General features: G+C 47.9%; 1 protein-coding gene across 1 annotated transcript in view; it reads left to right on the top strand.

The window, feature by feature from the left end:
* elp4 (elongator acetyltransferase complex subunit 4) overlaps positions 1 to 17,783 on the top strand; it is a 122,908-nt gene extending 105,125 nt beyond the window's left edge. The window contains exon 10 of the mRNA XM_036981322.1: positions 15,578 to 17,783. Coding sequence (XP_036837217.1) covers positions 15,578 to 15,709 — 132 coding nt within the window. The 3' untranslated portion in view covers positions 15,710 to 17,783. The remainder of the gene's footprint in view (positions 1 to 15,577) is intronic.
* The last annotated feature ends 265 nt before the right edge of the window (positions 17,784 to 18,048 follow it).

Genomic DNA, 18,048 nt, shown 5'->3' with positions numbered 1-18,048 from the left:
CAGAGCCAGAGTTCACACTGTCAGCCTGATAGCCTGAATGTCTTTCTTCAGATCCAGAGTTCACACTGCCAGCCTGATATCCTGAATGTCAATGTGTCTCTGTGGGCCGGCTGGTCTAAATACCACCCTGGTCGATGTGTCTCTGTGGGCCGGCTGGTCTAAATACCACCCTGGTCAATGTGTCTCTGTGGGCCGGCTGGTCTAAATACCACCCTGGTCGATGTGTCTCTGTGGGCCGGCTGGTCTAAATACCACCCTGGTCAATGTGTCTCTGTGGGCCGGCTGGTCTAAATACCACCCTGGTCAATGTGTCTCTGTGGGCCGGCTGGTCTAAATACCACCCTGGTCAATGTGTCTCTGGGCCGGCTGGTCTAAATACCACCCTGGTCAATGTGTCTCTGTGGGCCGGCTGGTCTAAATACCACCCTGGTCAATGTGTCTCTGTGGGCCTGCTGGTCTAAATACCACCCTGGTCAATGTGTCTCTGTGGGCCTACTGGTCTGAATACCACCCTGGTCAATGTGTCTCTGTGGGCCGGCTGGTCTAAATACCACCCTGGTCAATGTGTCTCTGTGGGCCGGCTGGTCTAAATACCACCCTGGTCAATGTTTCTCTGTGGGCCTGCTGGTCTAAATACCACCCTGGTCAATGTGTCTCTGTGGGCCGGCTGGTCTAAATACCACCCTGGTCAATGTGTCTCTGTGGGCCGGCTGGTCTAAATACCACCCTGGTCAATGTGTCTCTGTGGGCCGGCTGGTCTAAATACCACCCTGGTCAATGTGTCTCTGTGGGCCGGCTGGTCTAAATACCACCCTGGTCAATGTGTCTCTGTGGGCCTGCTGGTCTAAATACCACCCTGGTCAATGTGTCTCTGTGGGCCTACTGGTCTGAATACCACCCTGGTCAATGTGTCTCTGTGGGCCGGCTGGTCTAAATACCACCCTGGTCAATGTGTCTCTGTGGGCCGGCTGGTCTAAATACCACCCTGGTCAATGTTTCTCTGTGGGCCTGCTGGTCTAAATACCACCCTGGTCAATGTGTCTCTGTGGGCCGGCTGGTCTAAATACCACCCTGGTCAATGTGTCTCTGTGGGCCTACTGGTCTGAATACCACCCTGGTCAATGTGTCTCTGTGGGCCTACTGGTCTGAATACCACCCTGGTCAATGTGTCTCTGTGGGCCGGCTGGTCTAAATACCACCCTGGTCATTGTGTCTCTGTGGGCCGCCTGGTCCAAGTCAGCACCAATGACTGACCGTGGCCTGCATGCCTGTTGCTGTGAATGGGGTTGCTCTGGGCAACACCTTTTCAGCCAGTCCTATGAAGTCCCCAGTATGCTGGTCTTTGTCCCCACAAGGGCTGTCCTCTCAGCCAAAAGGGGCTCCTTTTTTATGGGGACTATCAACTGGTGATAGATTGCACCCAGCCATTTTTATTCACGCCACAGTCAATCACATAGACACGCACATACACAATGACCACATACACACTGACCACACACACACTGACCACACACACACTAACCACACACTTGGTCTTGGACATTCATCCCATAAACAGACAGACGGTAACACACACACACACACACACTCAAACCCTTTATATCCTGATCTCCTGCTCCTCCACATGTCTTCTACAGAAAGGAGCTGTCTGCTGTTCTCCACTACTTCTGTTCCTCCGGACCGGAACATTCCTTCTATTCCTCATCCCTCTTAGAACAACCTCTCTCTCCCGCCTCTGCCATCTTCCCCCCTCTTGTCCTCCACTTCCCCTCTTCCCCCTTTCCCACTCATTCTCCTCAGCCTTCTACCCCATCCCTTCATCTTTTCCTCCTCTCACCTCCTCATCCCCTCCTCCTCTGTTCCTCTCCTCCTCTGCTGTTGTCTAGACAGCTGAACTAGCTGCTGCCTCATTAGGCTGGTGATCACGCTTCTGAGCATGGATAAAGGATAGGAGTGTGGACTGCTACTTACACACACACACACACACACACACACACACACACACACACACACACACAAACAGAGAGCACTCAATGCCTTGGGATGCTCTCTGACAGCGGTTACCCTATGGATGAAATATCGTCCCTATGGATGAAATATCGTCTCTATGGATGAAATATCGTCTCTATGGATGAAATATCGTCTCTATGGATTAAATATAATCTCTATGGATGAAATATAATCTCTATGGATGAAATATCGTCTCTATGGATTAAATATCATCTTTATGGATGAAATATCATCTTGATGGATGAAATGTCATCTTGATGGATGAAATATCGTCTCATTGGATGAAATATCGTCTCTATGGATTAAATATAATCTCTATGGATGAAATATCGTCTCTATGGATGAAATATAATCTCTATGGATGAAATATCGTCTCTATGGATGAAGTATCATCTCTATGGATGAAATATCATCTCATTGGATGAAATATCGTCTCTATGGATTAAATATAATCTCTATGGATGAAATATCGTCTCTATGGATGAAATATCGTCTCTATGGATGAAATATAATCTCTATGGATGAAATATCGTCTCTATGGATGAAATATAATCTCTATGGATGAAATATCGTCTCTATGGATGAAGTATCATCTCTATGGATGAAATATCGTCTCTATGGATGAAATATAATCTCTATGGATGAAATATCGTCTCTATGGATGAAATATCATCTCTATGGATGAAATATCGTCTCTATGGATGAAGTATCATCTCTATGGATGAAATATCATCTCGATAGACGAAATATCGTCTCTATGGTTGAAATATTGTCTCTATGGATTAAATATCATCTTTATGGATGAAATATCATCTTGATGGATGAAATGTCATCTTGATGGATGAAATGTCATCTTGATGGATGAAATGGGATGAAATGTCATCTTGATGGATAAAATGTCGTCTCGATGGATGAAATATCGTCTCGATGGATGAAATATCGTCTCATTGGATGCCATATCAGCTCTATGGATGCAAATCAATTTGGAGTCAATGAGGGAAGGGGGTAGGGAACACACTTACTGTGGAAAACTAGCCTTTCTTCACACTCACCTTTCTGCACCTCTGCTCCCTTTCTCATCCTTTCCTCATCTCCCCTCTCATCCTTTCCTCATCTCCCCTCTCATCCTTTCCTCATCTCCCCTCTCATCCTTTCCTGCTCTCCCCTTCTCTTCCCTCGTTCTCTCCCCTTCTCTTCCCTCATTCTCTCCCCTTCTCTTCCCTCGTTCTCTCCCTCTCTCCTTCTCTTCCCTAATTCTCTCCCCTTCTTTTCCCCCTTTCTCTCCCTCTCCCCTTCTCTTCCCTCGTTCTCTCCCCTTCTCTTTCCTCGTTCTCTTCCTCTCCTCCTCTCCCCTTCTCTTCCCTCGGTCTCTCCCCTTCTCTTCCCTCGTTCTCTCCCTCTCTCCTCCTCTCCCCTTCTCTTCCCTCGTTCTCTCCCTCTCTCCTCTCCCCTTCTCTTCCCTCGTTCTCTCCCTCTCTCCTCCTCTCCCCTTCTCTTCCCTCGTTCTCTCCCTCTCTCCTCCTCTCCCCTTCTCTTCCCTCGTTCTCTCCCCTTCTCTTCCCTCGTTCTCTCCCCTCCTCTCCCCTTCTCTTCCCTTGTTCTCTCCCCTTCTCTTCCCTTGTTCTCTTCTTCTCTCCTCCTCTCCCCTTCTCTTCCCTCGTTCTCTCCTCCTCTCCCCTTCTCTTCCCTCGTTCTCTCCTTCTCTCCCCTTCTTTTCCCCCTTTCTCTCCCTCTCCCCTTCTCTTCCCTCGTTCTCTCCCCTTCTCTTCCCTCGTTCTCTTCCTCTCCTCCTCTCCCCTTCTCTTCCCTCGGTCTCTCCCCTTCTCTTCCCTCGTTCTCTCCTCCTCTCCCCTTCTCTTCCCTCGTTCTCTCCCTCTCTCCTCTCCCCTTCTCTTCCCTCGTTCTCTCCCTCTCTCCTCCTCTCCCCTTCTCTTCCCTCGTTCTCTCCCTCTCTCCTCCTCTCCCCTTCTCTTCCCTCGTTCTCTCCCCTTCTCTTCCCTCGTTCTCTCCCCTCCTCTCCCCTTCTCTTCCCTTGTTCTCTCCCCTTCTCTTCCCTTGTTCTCTTCTTCTCTCCTCCTCTCCCCTTCTCTTCCCTCGTTCTCTCCTCCTCTCCCCTTCTCTTCCCTCGTTCTCTCCTCCTCTCCCCTTCTCTTTCCCCCTTCCCTCATTCTCTCTCCTCTTCCCAGTCCTTAGTCAGCGCCACATAAGTGTTTTTCTGAGAGCCATCCTCTCCCCTTCTGAGGTGTCAACGTCTTACCCCATCTGACACAGTAAAGTCACTACCATCTTTTACTGTCAAACGTAATGCTTGTAAACTGTTTGTGAACCACAGAGGAGAGGAGAGGAGAGGAGAGGAGAGGAGAGGAGAGGAGAGGAGAGGAGAGGAGAGGAGAGGAGAGGAATTATGTTGTTTTTTTAGGAAGGCCAAGTTGCCTGAGTCAGCTCAGTGAATTCACATTGTAAATATCACTCTGTCACATCTGAGGTAAGTTTGTGTGTGTGCACTGAAAAGCATTAATAAGACATGATAAAACAGCCCTAGTAAATCTGCCCTGTATTTCATTTGTGGTAACTGATGCTGTGAGAGAGAATCAGAGGGCAGAGGCTTCCTGAACCCACAACCTGAGATGATGCATTGTGGGAGATTGAGTTCTATGGAATGTTAGCATGATCCATGTGAATTCACCTACAGGGCCAAAAGACTGTAACTGATAAGAGAGAAACTGGATAACAGTGTTTATGGTCCAACAGTGGTGTTTGAGATGAAGATATCCACAGGCTTGCTGACTGACCTGATGTGAAGGATAGACGAGGATGTCCAAGCTTTTTCAGTCCTCCCTTTATCCTTTTATACAGAGCCATTTTAAACCTTAGTACTGATTTCAGTATCTGACATTCCTAGACTACAGAGGGAAATATGTGCATACCAGATGTGTGTGTTACTCTTCATTGTTATACAGTACTATGGTATCAAAGTCATGGTTTGAGGGTTAAAATGTGTATTTGGGGCTAGAGGTCTCCCAGATATGCTGTCATAACCTATGCAGCCATGTAATCTGCTATGGGCCTATTGGAAGTGAAGGCAACACTTAAACGTGTTTGTACCCCGCGCCCTCTACCCCCTTCCACCCCGTCTTGCCCCGTCCCTGGGCTCCATGTCACCCCAGGGTCCAATGTCTGCCTGGCCACCCGCTGACTGTGCCCCAATCCATAACGCCAACGTCACCCCCTCCTCTTCCCCCACTGGGGTCATCATACTCTCACCCATTGCTCCCTAACACTATATTGCCCAAGGTCAAAGCTAGCACTGCCCTCTAAAAAGAAACGGAATGAAACTGAAAGCAGCTAAAAATGGCCCGACCCTGCGCTCCCCCTTAAAGCTACTGACTGAGCTAGCTACCTCAAGGCTACTGCCGGGGCTGGCCAGAGGAACCCAGAAGATAGTGTAGGGCAGGGATGGGTAACTTGGATGGGGGTGGGGGCCACAAAACATCTGAACTCATCATGGGGGGCTGCAGTTGCTTGCGGGTTTGCTTACTCACATACATAGAATTTCATGCAATTATTCTCATTTTGCCATAGGGGGGAGAGAAATGTTTGCAATTTTTAATATATCTGTGTGAGACTAAGAAAATCAATGGGGGCCCCCCGGCCGGTAATTCGACCATGATAACACGTTTAGATCAGTGGCCGCTAAACTAACTTAGCCCATGTCAGGTAACATTTTTAGATTGCTAACTGACTGACTTTTCAGTCTCTGGCTCAAGAAGAAAAACTGCTGATGTATAAACACCTTTCTGAATTACAGCTTGTGTATTCTACTACTGTCACTGGCAAGTAAGTTGAGACCCAAACTGAGATTGATTTGAGGGCCTTCAAAAGGGGGCCGCGGGCAGCCAGTTGTCCATCCATGGTGTCGGGGGAGATGGTGATGATGATGTTATTGTCTTCTGTTGTGCTTCGTCTGCCCTCTTGCACTAGTAGTTACCTCCTTTTATGCTGCTTCAGGCAGGTTTTACACACAACTGTGATGTTTAATGAATCTTATTTCAGGAACATGATCACCGTTTAGGACAAATGTGTCTAAATTTGCAACCGATGCAACTTTTTCATCTTCCATTTCAGAGGCATGGAGCGTGAGTGAGGTCTACTCAAGAGAAACACAAACATTCCATTTGAAATTAAAAACCCTCCAGAAATAATTGCATCTCATCAGTTTCCTGTTTTAACAAGTTGAATTCAATGGAATAGTTTGTTCAGAATTAGTCCCATCCCTTTCATTCCAATTTTGTGACTATAATTACCCCCAGAATATTCCTTGCTCATCCTCCTGCCTTGTCTGTCTGAAGCATTAGCCACTGAGCAGAAGAGGCGTGGCTCCTGCGTCTCCGTCTGTGTCTCTGTCTGTTGCTGTGTCTCCGTCTGTGTCTCTGTCTGTTGCTGTGTCTCCGTCTGTGTCTCTGTCTGTTGCTGCGTCTCTGTCTGTGTCTCTGTCTGTTGCTGCGTCTCCGTCTGTGTCTCTGTCTGTTGCTGTGTCTCCGTCTGTGTCTCTGTCTGTTGCTGTGTCTCCGTCTGTGTCTCTGTCTGTTGCTGTGTCTCCGTATGTGTCTCCGTCTGTGTCTCTGTCTGTTGCTGCGTCTCCGTCTGTCTCCCCGTCTGTGTCTCTGTCTGTTGCTGTGTCTCCGTCTGTGTCTCTGTCTGTTGCTGTGTCTCCGTCTGTGTCTCTGTCTGTTGCTGTGTCTCCGTCTGTGTCTCTGTCTGTTGCTGTGTCTCCGTCTGTGTCTCTGTCTGTTGCTGCGTCTCCGTCCGTGTCTCTGTCTGTTGCTGTGTCTCCGTCTGTGTCTCTGTCTGTTGCTGTGTCTCCGTCTGTGTCTCTGTCTGTTGCTGCGTCTCCGTCTGTCTCCCCGTCTGTGTCTCTGTCTGTTGGACCTGACAAAGACCCAGCTCAGATCCAAGTCTTGTCTACTTTTAAAGGTGCTACGAGTAACATAATGGACCTTTTTAGTTTGTTTCTCTCTGTAAGTATAATGTGATGTTTACGACAACATTGCTGTGTCCGTCTGTCTGTGACTGTCTCCAGGGATATCTTGGGTCACTCAGACAGGCTGGTGACGCAGATAATAGATGACATTCAGTTCAGTTAGAGAAAGGGTGTGGCATCTTCTCATGACTGAAACATGAGATCCATCCTAATTGTCCCCTCTGTTTCTTTCTCTGTCTCCACCTCCCAAAATATACCAATAGCTCATAGTTAGCTAGTCACTGTCATGTCCACCTCCTAAAATATACCAATAGCTCATAGTTAGTCACTGTCATGTCCACCTCCTAAAATATACCAATAGCTCATAGTTACCTAGTCACTGTCATGTCCACCTCCTAAAATATACCAATAGCTCATAGTTACCTAGTCACTGTCATGTCCACCTCCTAAAATATACCAATAGCTCATAGTTAGCTAGTCACTGTCATGTCCACCTCCTAAAATATACCAATAGCTCATAGCTAGTCACTGTCATGTCCACCTCCTAAAATATACCAATAGCTCATAGTTACCTAGTCACTGTCATGTCCACCTCCTAAAATATACCAATAGCTCATAGTTACCTAGTCACTGTCATGTCCACCTCCTAAAATATACCAATAGCTCATAGTTACCTAGTCACTGTCATGTCCACCTCCTAAAATATACCAATAGCTCATAGCTAGTCACTGTCATGTCCACCTCCGTTGCTGAACGGAGCATTTTACAACAGAAATAAAACAACAACAAATGTTTTTTTATTGACACACATTCTATTCATCTTAGAATTCCCAAACGCAGGTGGTTTCTGAGCCAAGCCACAGTGAGGTAAATGGTCCTCAGTCGTAGGGTTATTGTGAGGTCACGACCGGCCGGAGATCGTGTTACTCTCTCTCCCAGCACAAAAGAAGAGGAAGGCAGAGCTTCTCGTCAGCTTTTGTTATATCCAAGGTGGGCTAGAATTACCAACGTAATGGGATTTTATTTTAAAGCTACTTCTGCATTTTCTGTCTGGCCAGCGGAAGTATTCTCTGAAATTGCCATTGCAATGTGATGGCAGTTTGTCCCTCAAATAGAAAAGAACGTCACCTGATTTATGTGGGGCTTGAGTTAGTCTGAGTTAATACTAGTTCCTCTAACTTTGACAAATGCTTTCCCACACAAGGTAGTGTAACTCGATAGCAGTGGGGGATTAAGGTTTTGGGAGGTGATTTGGTGGTGTAGGCTGAATGAACAAGTCTGGTGACTGACTGGGACATTTCTACACGTTTTCAGCTGGCAGACTTTCTCTTTCGGTTTTGACCCTTGACCTAAAGGACAGATTGGGTTGTGGAATGGGAGGGATATTGGACTGGTGTCATGGACAGCCAATATTTTTACACTGGCTGCACTGCATCCCAATGTTGACAAGGAGAAGGGAATTGGTTTTGGATATATGATATGACCAGTGTGGTTTTTCATGAATACTGAACAAAGCTACACATACTGAAGGCTGATGTCCATCACCTCCATCTTGAATGTGGAATTACCCCACGAACACCACAAATATTCTAGAGTTGTTGGAATGTGTTTGGTTTGTTTATGTTATTGAGAATAATATTGTGTGTTTACGGTTTAATCTTAGTTCCTAACTCCAACTTTTCTGACTTCAATTGATGAACTGGTTAGTTTTAAGGCTGTTGATTGCATTTTCACATTAGTAATCATTTCAATGGCTGATTTAGGAACAGGATCAGCATGTTTCCTAGTGCTTTTTGCAAGTTGCAAGTGACACGAACGGTGCTAATATGTTCTTGGAAGTACAAACCAAACATTCTAAGTCCCTTAAGTTGTGTGTTCTCTTAAGTAGGTGTTTATGGTAAATATGTCATTTCCCTGAGCACGTTCCTACATTGGTCAAGCTGCTCCAATCAGATTAACCGATCTACCAATCGTCATGTGTTCCAACTAAGTGTTGGGTTTCCCAGACTTGTAAGCAGTACAGTGACACACACACACACACTGTACATTTGCTTATTCCATGTGTAAATCTGTGTTGTTGTTTTTGTGTCGCACTGCTTTGCTTTATCTTGGCCAGGTTGCAGTTGTAAATGAGAACTTGTTCTCAACTGGTCTACCTGGTTAAATAAAGGTGATCTGGCCTAACTGGTTAAAGGTGATCTGGCCTACCTGGTTAAATAAAGGTGATCTGGCCTACCTGGTTAAATAAAGGTGATCTGGCCCACCTGGTTAAATAAAGGTGATCTGGCCCACCTGGTTAAATAAAGGTGATCTGGCCCACCTGGTTAAATAAAGGTGATCTAGTCTACCTGGTTAAATAAAGGTGATCTGGCCCACCTGGTTAAATAAAGGTGAAATACATAAAAAATACAGGACCCTTTTAGAAGTGTGACTAAAATGAATGTGGACTAAATGACTTGTTAAATGATTACTTTGTACCACAGTCATTGGCAGCGAGTTTCCGCACGTGGAATGTCTTTGATAGAGGGCTGCTTTGTGAGAGCGGGTTGGTTCCCTCTAAGCTCTGTTTGGGGCAAATCAGATCTATATGGATCATGGAAATGTGCTCACATAAAGTGGTATAAACACACTTAGAACCCAAACAAGACCTTCTGTTGGAGAACTTTTCTTCCCCCTGCTTTCAATGCTAGCCCAGCTTCTTTTCACACGCAATCCCTGGGCCCACATTCACAAAGCATCTTAGAGTAGGAGTACTGATCTAGGATCCATATAGTCTCATTATAATCTAAAGGAAGCTAAACTGATCCTAGATCAGCACTCCTACTCTAAGATGCTTTGCTATGAGATTCTCTTCTACCCGCCATTTGTTATCTGAAGTGACCAGCTATGCCCACTGTCGAACGCTATCTCCCATCAGTAGCTGAGGCTTGAGGTGAGGCAGGGTGTAAGGAGGGGCGTAAATAAGCTGTGGGGGTTTGTCCATTGTGGGGGGATATTAGTAACCCTCTTAGGCAAAGCCAGTCTCTGGGCCTGACCCCGAGGGCTCATTTGAAGTGCTTAGCGCTCGTTTGGGGCTTTGTCGCACCCCTCGCCCCATTGGCAGTGTCGACCCCAGCCCAGCCAGCCCCTGTGGCTGTGGAGCAGCACCGAGCCACGGACCTTTACCCTTGCGTGCCACGGGGGAGTGGACACCCACGTCACACACACATGCACTATATTCACACACACACTATACACACATACCCTAGCTAACACACACTCGCATACATACACCAGCTAGCACACATACACACATTCTCTATCTAACACACACACACACATACACACACACACACACACACACAGAGTCCCTCGTTCCCCAACTCAGCCAATGGTCTTATTTCCCTCTGTCCACTCCCACCCCCCTCCCTCTGTTCCATTCTCTTTCTCCACCCCCTGAGGGTTGCCAGGCAACAGGAAAATACTTCACACACAACCTCACACATGCCCTATGTCTGAGAGGGCTTTCTGGATCATCATGGAGTGTGGCAGTCATAAACTGGCTCAGAGAGAGTCTGTCTGTCTGTCTCTGTCTCTGTCTGTCTGTGTGGGACACTCATCCAATGGCCAACATATCACCACATAGACTTCTCTTAATGGGAAGTTACATCACAGCTGTGAATTATATGAAACACTGTGCAATTCCACTGTCAATCTATACCAATACTGTATATAATACATACCAATGGGTATCAGCAATGTCTTTGTCACTGCCATGTGAATGCATGGATTTAGGGTCACTTCAACTTTTGATCAAGGAAGGTTTGTCACCTCTCTGATAGTCTGAGATGTCTTCTCAGACCTGCTGTCACAGAGGCCCCAGGGAGGGCTGTTGGTACTCTGCCTCTCCCTTTCTTGTCGCCATCGATTGCTCTGGTCTGCCCCTGAACTCAAACGTTCGGGGAGCTGAGCAGCTCTTCTGGATTGGTTTGACCTTCCTCTTCGCACATGCTCAGTGGGGGTCTGCGATCCCTGAGCCAAACACACACACACAGTACACACACACACACCAGGCAGGTAGCGAGGTCTGTAGGTGTCTGACAGCCAGACAACGGTGTGATGTGTTTTCTGTCCTCACCCACTGAGGAACGATGTATATGTCATTGATTGTCTCTCGACACAGTTTCCGCTGCTGTGCACTTAGCAGGGCTGACTCCTGGCCTGATCAATGCATTGTTTGTCTTTTTCAATCACACTCCACTGAGCTGGAGACACCAAAGGTCACACAGGCAAAGTTTTGGCAGGGGTGGAGGGGGCATGTGGAAGCCCTGTAGCATGATGTGGGTGTGTTGTAGGAATGTGCTTTTTATTTCCCACTGAAAAGAAAAGACAGGTCATCACTGATGTTTTTGACAACCTGTCATCTATCATGGTTGTGCTGTGATGCTTAGTCAAATCCAGCTAACTTCATCTAGTCTGTATCAAATGACCTGAATCACCAGGGGTTATGACCTGCACCCATTCCTGTAGACACTACCGGTAGGCATCGTCTGTCCTTACCCTCTCTCACCATTCCTGTAGACACTACCGGTAGGCATCGTCTGTCATTACCCTCTCTCACCATTCCTGTAGACACTACCGGTAAGCATCGTCTGTCCTTACCCTCTCTCACCATTCCTGTAGACACTACCGGTAGGCATCGTCTGTCCGTACCCTCTCTCACCATTCCTGTAGACACTACCGGTAAGCAACGTCTGTCCTTACCCTCTCTCACCATTCCTGTAGACACTACCGGTAGGCATCGTCTGTCCTTACCCCCTCTCACCATTCCTGTAGGCACTACCGTCTGTCCTTACCCTCTCTCACCATTCTTGTAGACACTACCGGTAGGCATCGTCTGTCCTTACCCTCTCTCACCATTCCTATAGACATTACCGGTAGGCATCGTCTGTCCTTACCCTCTCTCACCATTCCTGTAGGCACCTCCGGTAGGCATCGTCTGTCCTTACCCTCTCTCACCATTCCTGTAGACACTACCGGTAGGCATCGTCTGTCCGTACCCTCTCTCACCATTCCTGTAGGCACTACCGTCTGTCCTTACCCTCTCTCACCATTCCTGTAGGCACTACCGTCTGTCCTTACCCTCTCTCACCATTCCTGTAGGCACTACCGTCTGTCCTTACCCTCTCTCACCATTCTTGTAGACACTACCGGTAGGCATCGTCTGTCCTTACCCTCTCTCACCATTCCTATAGACATTACCGGTAGGCATCGTCTGTCCTTACCCTCTCTCACCATTCCTGTAGACACTACCGGTAGGCATCGTCTGTCCTTACCCTCTCTCACCATTCCTGTAGGCACCTCCGGTAGGCATCGTCTGTCCTTACCCTCTCTCACCATTCCTGTAGACACTACCGGTAGGCATCGTCTGTCCTTACCCTCTCTCACCATTCCTGTAGGCACCTCCGGTAGGCATCGTCTGTCCTTACCCTCTCTCACCATTCCTGTAGACATTACCAGTAGGCATCATCTGTCCTTACCCTCTCTCACCATTCCTGTAGACACTACCAGTAGGCATCTTCTGTCCTTACCCTCTCTCACCATTCCTGAAGGCACTACCGTCTGTCCTTACCTTCTCTCACCATTCCTGTAGACACTACCGGTAGGCATCGTCTGTCCTTACCCTCTCTCACCATTCCTATAGACATTACCGGTAGGCATCGTCTGTCCTTACCCTCTCTCACCATTCCTGTAGACACTACTTGTAGGCATTGTCTGTCCTTACCCTCTCTCACCATTCCTGTAGGCACTACCGTCTGTCCTTACCCTCTCTCACCATTCCTGTAGACACTACCGGTAGGCATCGGCTGTCCTTACCCTCTCTCACCATTCCTGTAGGCACTACCGGTAGGCATCGTCTGTCCTTACCCTCTCTCACCATTCCTGTAGACACTACCGGTAGGCATTGTCTGTCCTTACCCTCTCTCACCATTCCTGTAGACACTACCGGTAGGCATTGTCTGTCCTTACCCTCTCTCACCATTCCTGTAGGCACTACCGTCTGTCCTTACCTTCTCTCACCATTCCTGTAGACACTACCGGTAGGCATCGTCTGTCCTTACCCTCTCTCACCATTCCTGTAGGCACTACCGGTAGGCATCGTCTGTCCTTACCCTCTCTCATCATTCTTGTAGACACTACCGGTAGGCATCGTCTGTCCTTACCCTCTCTCACCATTCCTGTAGGCACTACCGGTAGGCATCGTCTGTCCTTACCCTCTCTCACCATTCCTGTAGACACTACCGGTAGGCATTGTCTGTCCTTACCCTCTCTCACCATTCCTGTAGACACTACCGGTAGGCATCGTCTGTCCTTACCCTCTCTCACCATTCCTGTAGACACTACCGGTAGGCATCGTCTGTCCTTACCCTCTGTCACCTTAGGTTAAGCATGGTCTTAACAACATCCTCTCTAGACTTTAGCATCTCCAGATGAACCTCTTGCTCCTCATCTACATTCTCCAGGCTCAACCAGGCTTTACCTGCCCATAGATCACCTCTGGGCTCTGATTCCTCCTGTTTCCTGCTGCTGCCTGTCAGACACGTAGGTCATTGGTATGGTGTATCTTTATGGTCTGACATACTTCACCCTGACAACACAGGGGAGACATGTTCACTGGACAGGAGAGGTTCAGTTGTCCATGTGACAGACTGACTGCTGACCTAGGAGCTGCTGGAGGGGCTTGAGAATCCCTTTAAATCCAATTTAATTCAAAACTGCATTTGGGAGATCTCAATACCCTTTACAATAGACATTTAGAAAGGAAATAAAACATTTCCGTACAAACTTTGTTGAATGCAACGGGAATGGTACCAGCTTGTTAGAAGTTCTATTAAAATGAGCCATATCAGATCAACTGTAAAGCCCCAATCTAGAAGCCCTGATAATGCTGTAGCCAAGTGGAATGTGCAGGTCCACCCCCAGAGGCTTTGTGGAGTGGGACGTCATCTCTTCATGTAGGGATGCTGTTATCCCTGTACCCAAACACATAGTCATTAGAGGACATATGAGGATATCTGGGAGGAGAGGGGCTCTCCTTAAGCTGCGTGGCTGGAGGGGGTGAGGGTCGGGCAGGCACAGGGGGTTAAGAGAGGTGGGTGGAGGTGTGGACCACTGGGTTTCGGATGTCTAGTAGATTCCACCTGAGGTAAATTATAGGGGTTTAGGTTCTACTAGGCAGAGCAGAACATTGCCATCCCACACATTTCCTCACCATACAGTACACACACTCATTTCCCCAATACACATCAACTCTGATAACACACACACACAATCTTAATTTAGAGAGATCCTCGCTTACAGCCCAGAGATACTCAGAAGCAGCCTCTGTCCGTAAACACTCCACCCCACATACACACACTGGGCCGACTCATCGCCTCCACTGGGCCAACTCATCGCCTCCTGAAGTGCCGTTAACGGCCACTCTTATGACCCCTCGGGAGGACCAGGGCAGCCCCTCTTAGCCTGTTGAGTTGTTAGCGTGTTAGCGTTGAGGCTTTACGTCAGTAGGCCACATTAGCCTAGCGTCTTTGTGTTGTTATGCCCCTCCGAGAGGACCAGGGCAGCCCCTCTTAGCCTGTTGAGTTGTTAGCGTGTTAGCGTTGAGGCTTTACGTCAGTAGGCCACATTAGCCTCGCGTCTTTGTGTTGTTATGACCCTCCGAGAGGACCAGGGCAGCCCCTCTTAGCCTGTTGAGTTGTTAGCGTGTTAGCGTTGAGGCTTTACGTCAGTAGCCTAGTGTCTTTGTGTTGTTATGTTGGCACAGAGCAGCTCCAGAGATTAGTCCTACTGGGGAACAAGTTACTCTTGCTGCTAAAGAGCTTGATTCTAATGACTCCGGTATTAGCCCTAGTCAAGTGTGTTACACACTCACACACACACACACTCTCCACACAAATTCTCAAACTCGTACAATCTCACGCATACACATTACTCTATGCACACCTTGACAAAGCACACACACACACCGTGTCCCCTCTGAGCTGTCACAGAGCTAAATCTCTCTGAGGTATTTAGCGACACGCTAGCAGGTTTCCTCCACACTGGCCGTGCTGAGCAGAAGGGAGTCCTAAAGCAGCTGAAACCACTTACACCAGAGCTCTCAACCCTGTTCCTGGAGAGATACCCTCCTGGAGCTTTTCTCTCCAACCAGCTAGTTATTAGAATCAGGTGTGCTAGATTAGGTTTGTAGAAACAACCTGCAGGACGGTAGCTCTCCAGGAACAGCGTTAGAGAGCTCTGATTTACACCCAACATGGGCTCTCTGTGACCACAACATCACTGGAGTGGAGAGTGCCACTGTTTATGTTGATGTGTTTCTGTCAACAAAGTAAATAATGTCTCTCCCTCTTTTTTCCCCCTCCATCTCCCCTCTCACTTTTTTGCGCTCTCTTTCTCTCCCCCCCCCTTTCCTCTTTCTCTCCCCCCTCCCCTCTCTCTCTCTCTCTCTCTCTCCCCTTGCCTCTTTCTCTCCCCACTCCTCTCTCTCTCTCTCTCCCCTTTTCTCTTTCTCTCCCCCCTCCTCTCTCTCTCTCTCTCTGTTTTCAGAGACTACATCTGCCTCCAGACCTGTCAGAGACAGTGAGTCGTGTGAGCCGGGGAGAGCTGACAGGGACAGCCATGGTGGGCTCCTCAGGCTGTGGCTCCGGCTCCACTGGCAACAGACATCTGGACTTCTAGAACCCCACTCACCATCATCGCCGCTGGCAACAAACATCTGGACTTCTAGAACCCCCTCACCATTATCACCGCTGGCAGCAAACATCTGGACTTCTAGAACCCCCTCACCATTATCACCGCTGGCAGCAAACATCTGGACTTCTAGAACCCCCTCACCATTATCACCGCTGGCAGCAAACATCTGGACTTCTAGAACCCCCTCACCATTATCACCGCTGGCAACCAACATCTGGATTTCCAGAACCCCCTCACCATTATCACCGCTGGCAACAAACATCTGGACTTCTAGAACCCCCCTCACCATTATCACCGCTGGCAACCAACATCTGGATTTCCAGAACCCCCTCACCATTATCACCGCTGGCAGCAAACATCTGGACTTCTAGAACCCCCTCACCATTATCACCGCTGGCAGCAAACATCTGGACTTCTAGAACCCCCTCACCATTATCACCGCTGGCAACCAACATCTGGATTTCCAGAACCCCCTCACCATTATCACCGCTGGCAACAAACATCTGGACTTCTAGAACCCCCCTCACCATTATCACCGCTGGCAACCAACATCTGGATTTCCAGAACCCCCTCACCATTATCACCGCTGGCAACCAACACCTGGACTTCTAGAACCCCCCTCACCATTATCACCGCTGGCAACCAACATCTGGATTTCCAGAACCCCCTCACCATTATCACCGCTGGCAACCAACACCTGGACTTCTAGAACCCCCTCACCATTATCACCGCTGGCAACAAAGACCTGGACTTCTAGAACCCCCTCACCATTATCACCGCTGGCAACAAACACCTGGACTTATAGAACCCCCTCACCATTATCACCGCTGGCAACAAACACCTGGACTTATAGAACCCCCTCACCATTATCACCGCTGGCAACAAACATCTGGACTTCTAGAACCCCCTCACCATTATCACAGCTGGCAACAAACACCTGGACTTCTAGAACCCCCTCACCATTATCACCGCTGGGCAACAAACATCTGGACTTCTAGAACCCCCTCACCATTATCACAGCTGGCAACAAACATCTGGACTTCTAGAACTGCTGGGACTCTTTCGCCATGGCAACCCATTACCCATGGTTACTCTGCAGACTGTTACACCACTGTCACATTGTCAACTGTTTCCCTGCCAACTGTTTTCACCCGCCAATCTTTTCCCTTCAACTGTCCAAGTGGCCTAGCAGCCTCCTTCCTTCCTTTCCTAGGACACTTTGACATTTGATATTTTAGTAAATGCTATTGTCTAGAGCGACTTACAATACCTGTATTGAAGTAAGGAGGCAGCGACACGCCATCCAAGCCCCTCTATGTAACTCTGTCATCTTGTTGTGACTGGGCCTGTCTCAGAGAGAGAGAGAAGGTGGGGGAATCATTTCAACGGGATATCTGTAATGAAACACAAGATACACCTTTCTGCTATTTCACCATCCTGCTATTTCACCATCCTGCTATTTCACCATCCTGCTATTTCACCATCCTGCTATTTCACCATCCTGCTATTTCACCATCCTGCTATTTCACCATCCTGCTATTTCACCATCCTGCTATTTCACCATCCTGCTATTTCACCATCCTGCTATTTCACCATCCTGCTATTTCACCATCCTGCTATTTCACCATCCTGCTATTTCACCATCCTGCTATTTCACCATCCTGCTATTTCACCATCCTGCTATTTCACCATCCTGCTATTTCACCATCCTGCTATTTCACCTTTCTGCTATTTCACCATCCTGCTATTTCACCATCCTGCTATTTCACCATCCTGCTATTTCACCATCCTGCTATTTCACCATCCTGCTATTTCACCATCCTGCTATTTCACCATCCTGCTATTTCACCATCCTGCTATTTCACCTTTCTGCTATTTCACCATCCTGCTATTTCACCATCCTGCTATTTCACCATCCTGCTATTTCACCATCCTGCTATTTCACCATCCTGCTATTTCACCATCCTGCTATTTCACCTTTCTGCTATTTCACCATTCAATCAAAGGCATGTTGAAAATGTGTTTTTTGATAAGTTGAATAAATGTGTATAAATCCATATCTCCATGTTTCATAGCCTGTTTTCTAGCTTATTTAGAACTCTGGAGGTTTCTATCGTAACACCCATATTCTCCACAGATCTTTTCTGTCTGGTTTGTTCCCTAGTAATGGTTGAGGTGAGCATTTGGATAGGGCAAGCTGATCTTAGATCTGTAGTTAGGAGCAACCAGGAGTAAAGGGTTGGATGTGGGCGCAGGCTTCACAGCTCATCAGGTCTGTTATCTGGATGGGCGGCTCTGCTATGACAAGACCAAAACAACAAATG

The sequence above is a fragment of the Oncorhynchus mykiss genome, chromosome 6 (genome assembly GCF_013265735.2).
Source record: "Oncorhynchus mykiss isolate Arlee chromosome 6, USDA_OmykA_1.1, whole genome shotgun sequence".
NCBI lineage: Eukaryota > Metazoa > Chordata > Actinopteri > Salmoniformes > Salmonidae > Oncorhynchus > Oncorhynchus mykiss.
The sequence above is the reverse complement of the archived record's forward strand: the minus strand, read 5'-3'. Positions and strand labels throughout refer to the sequence as shown.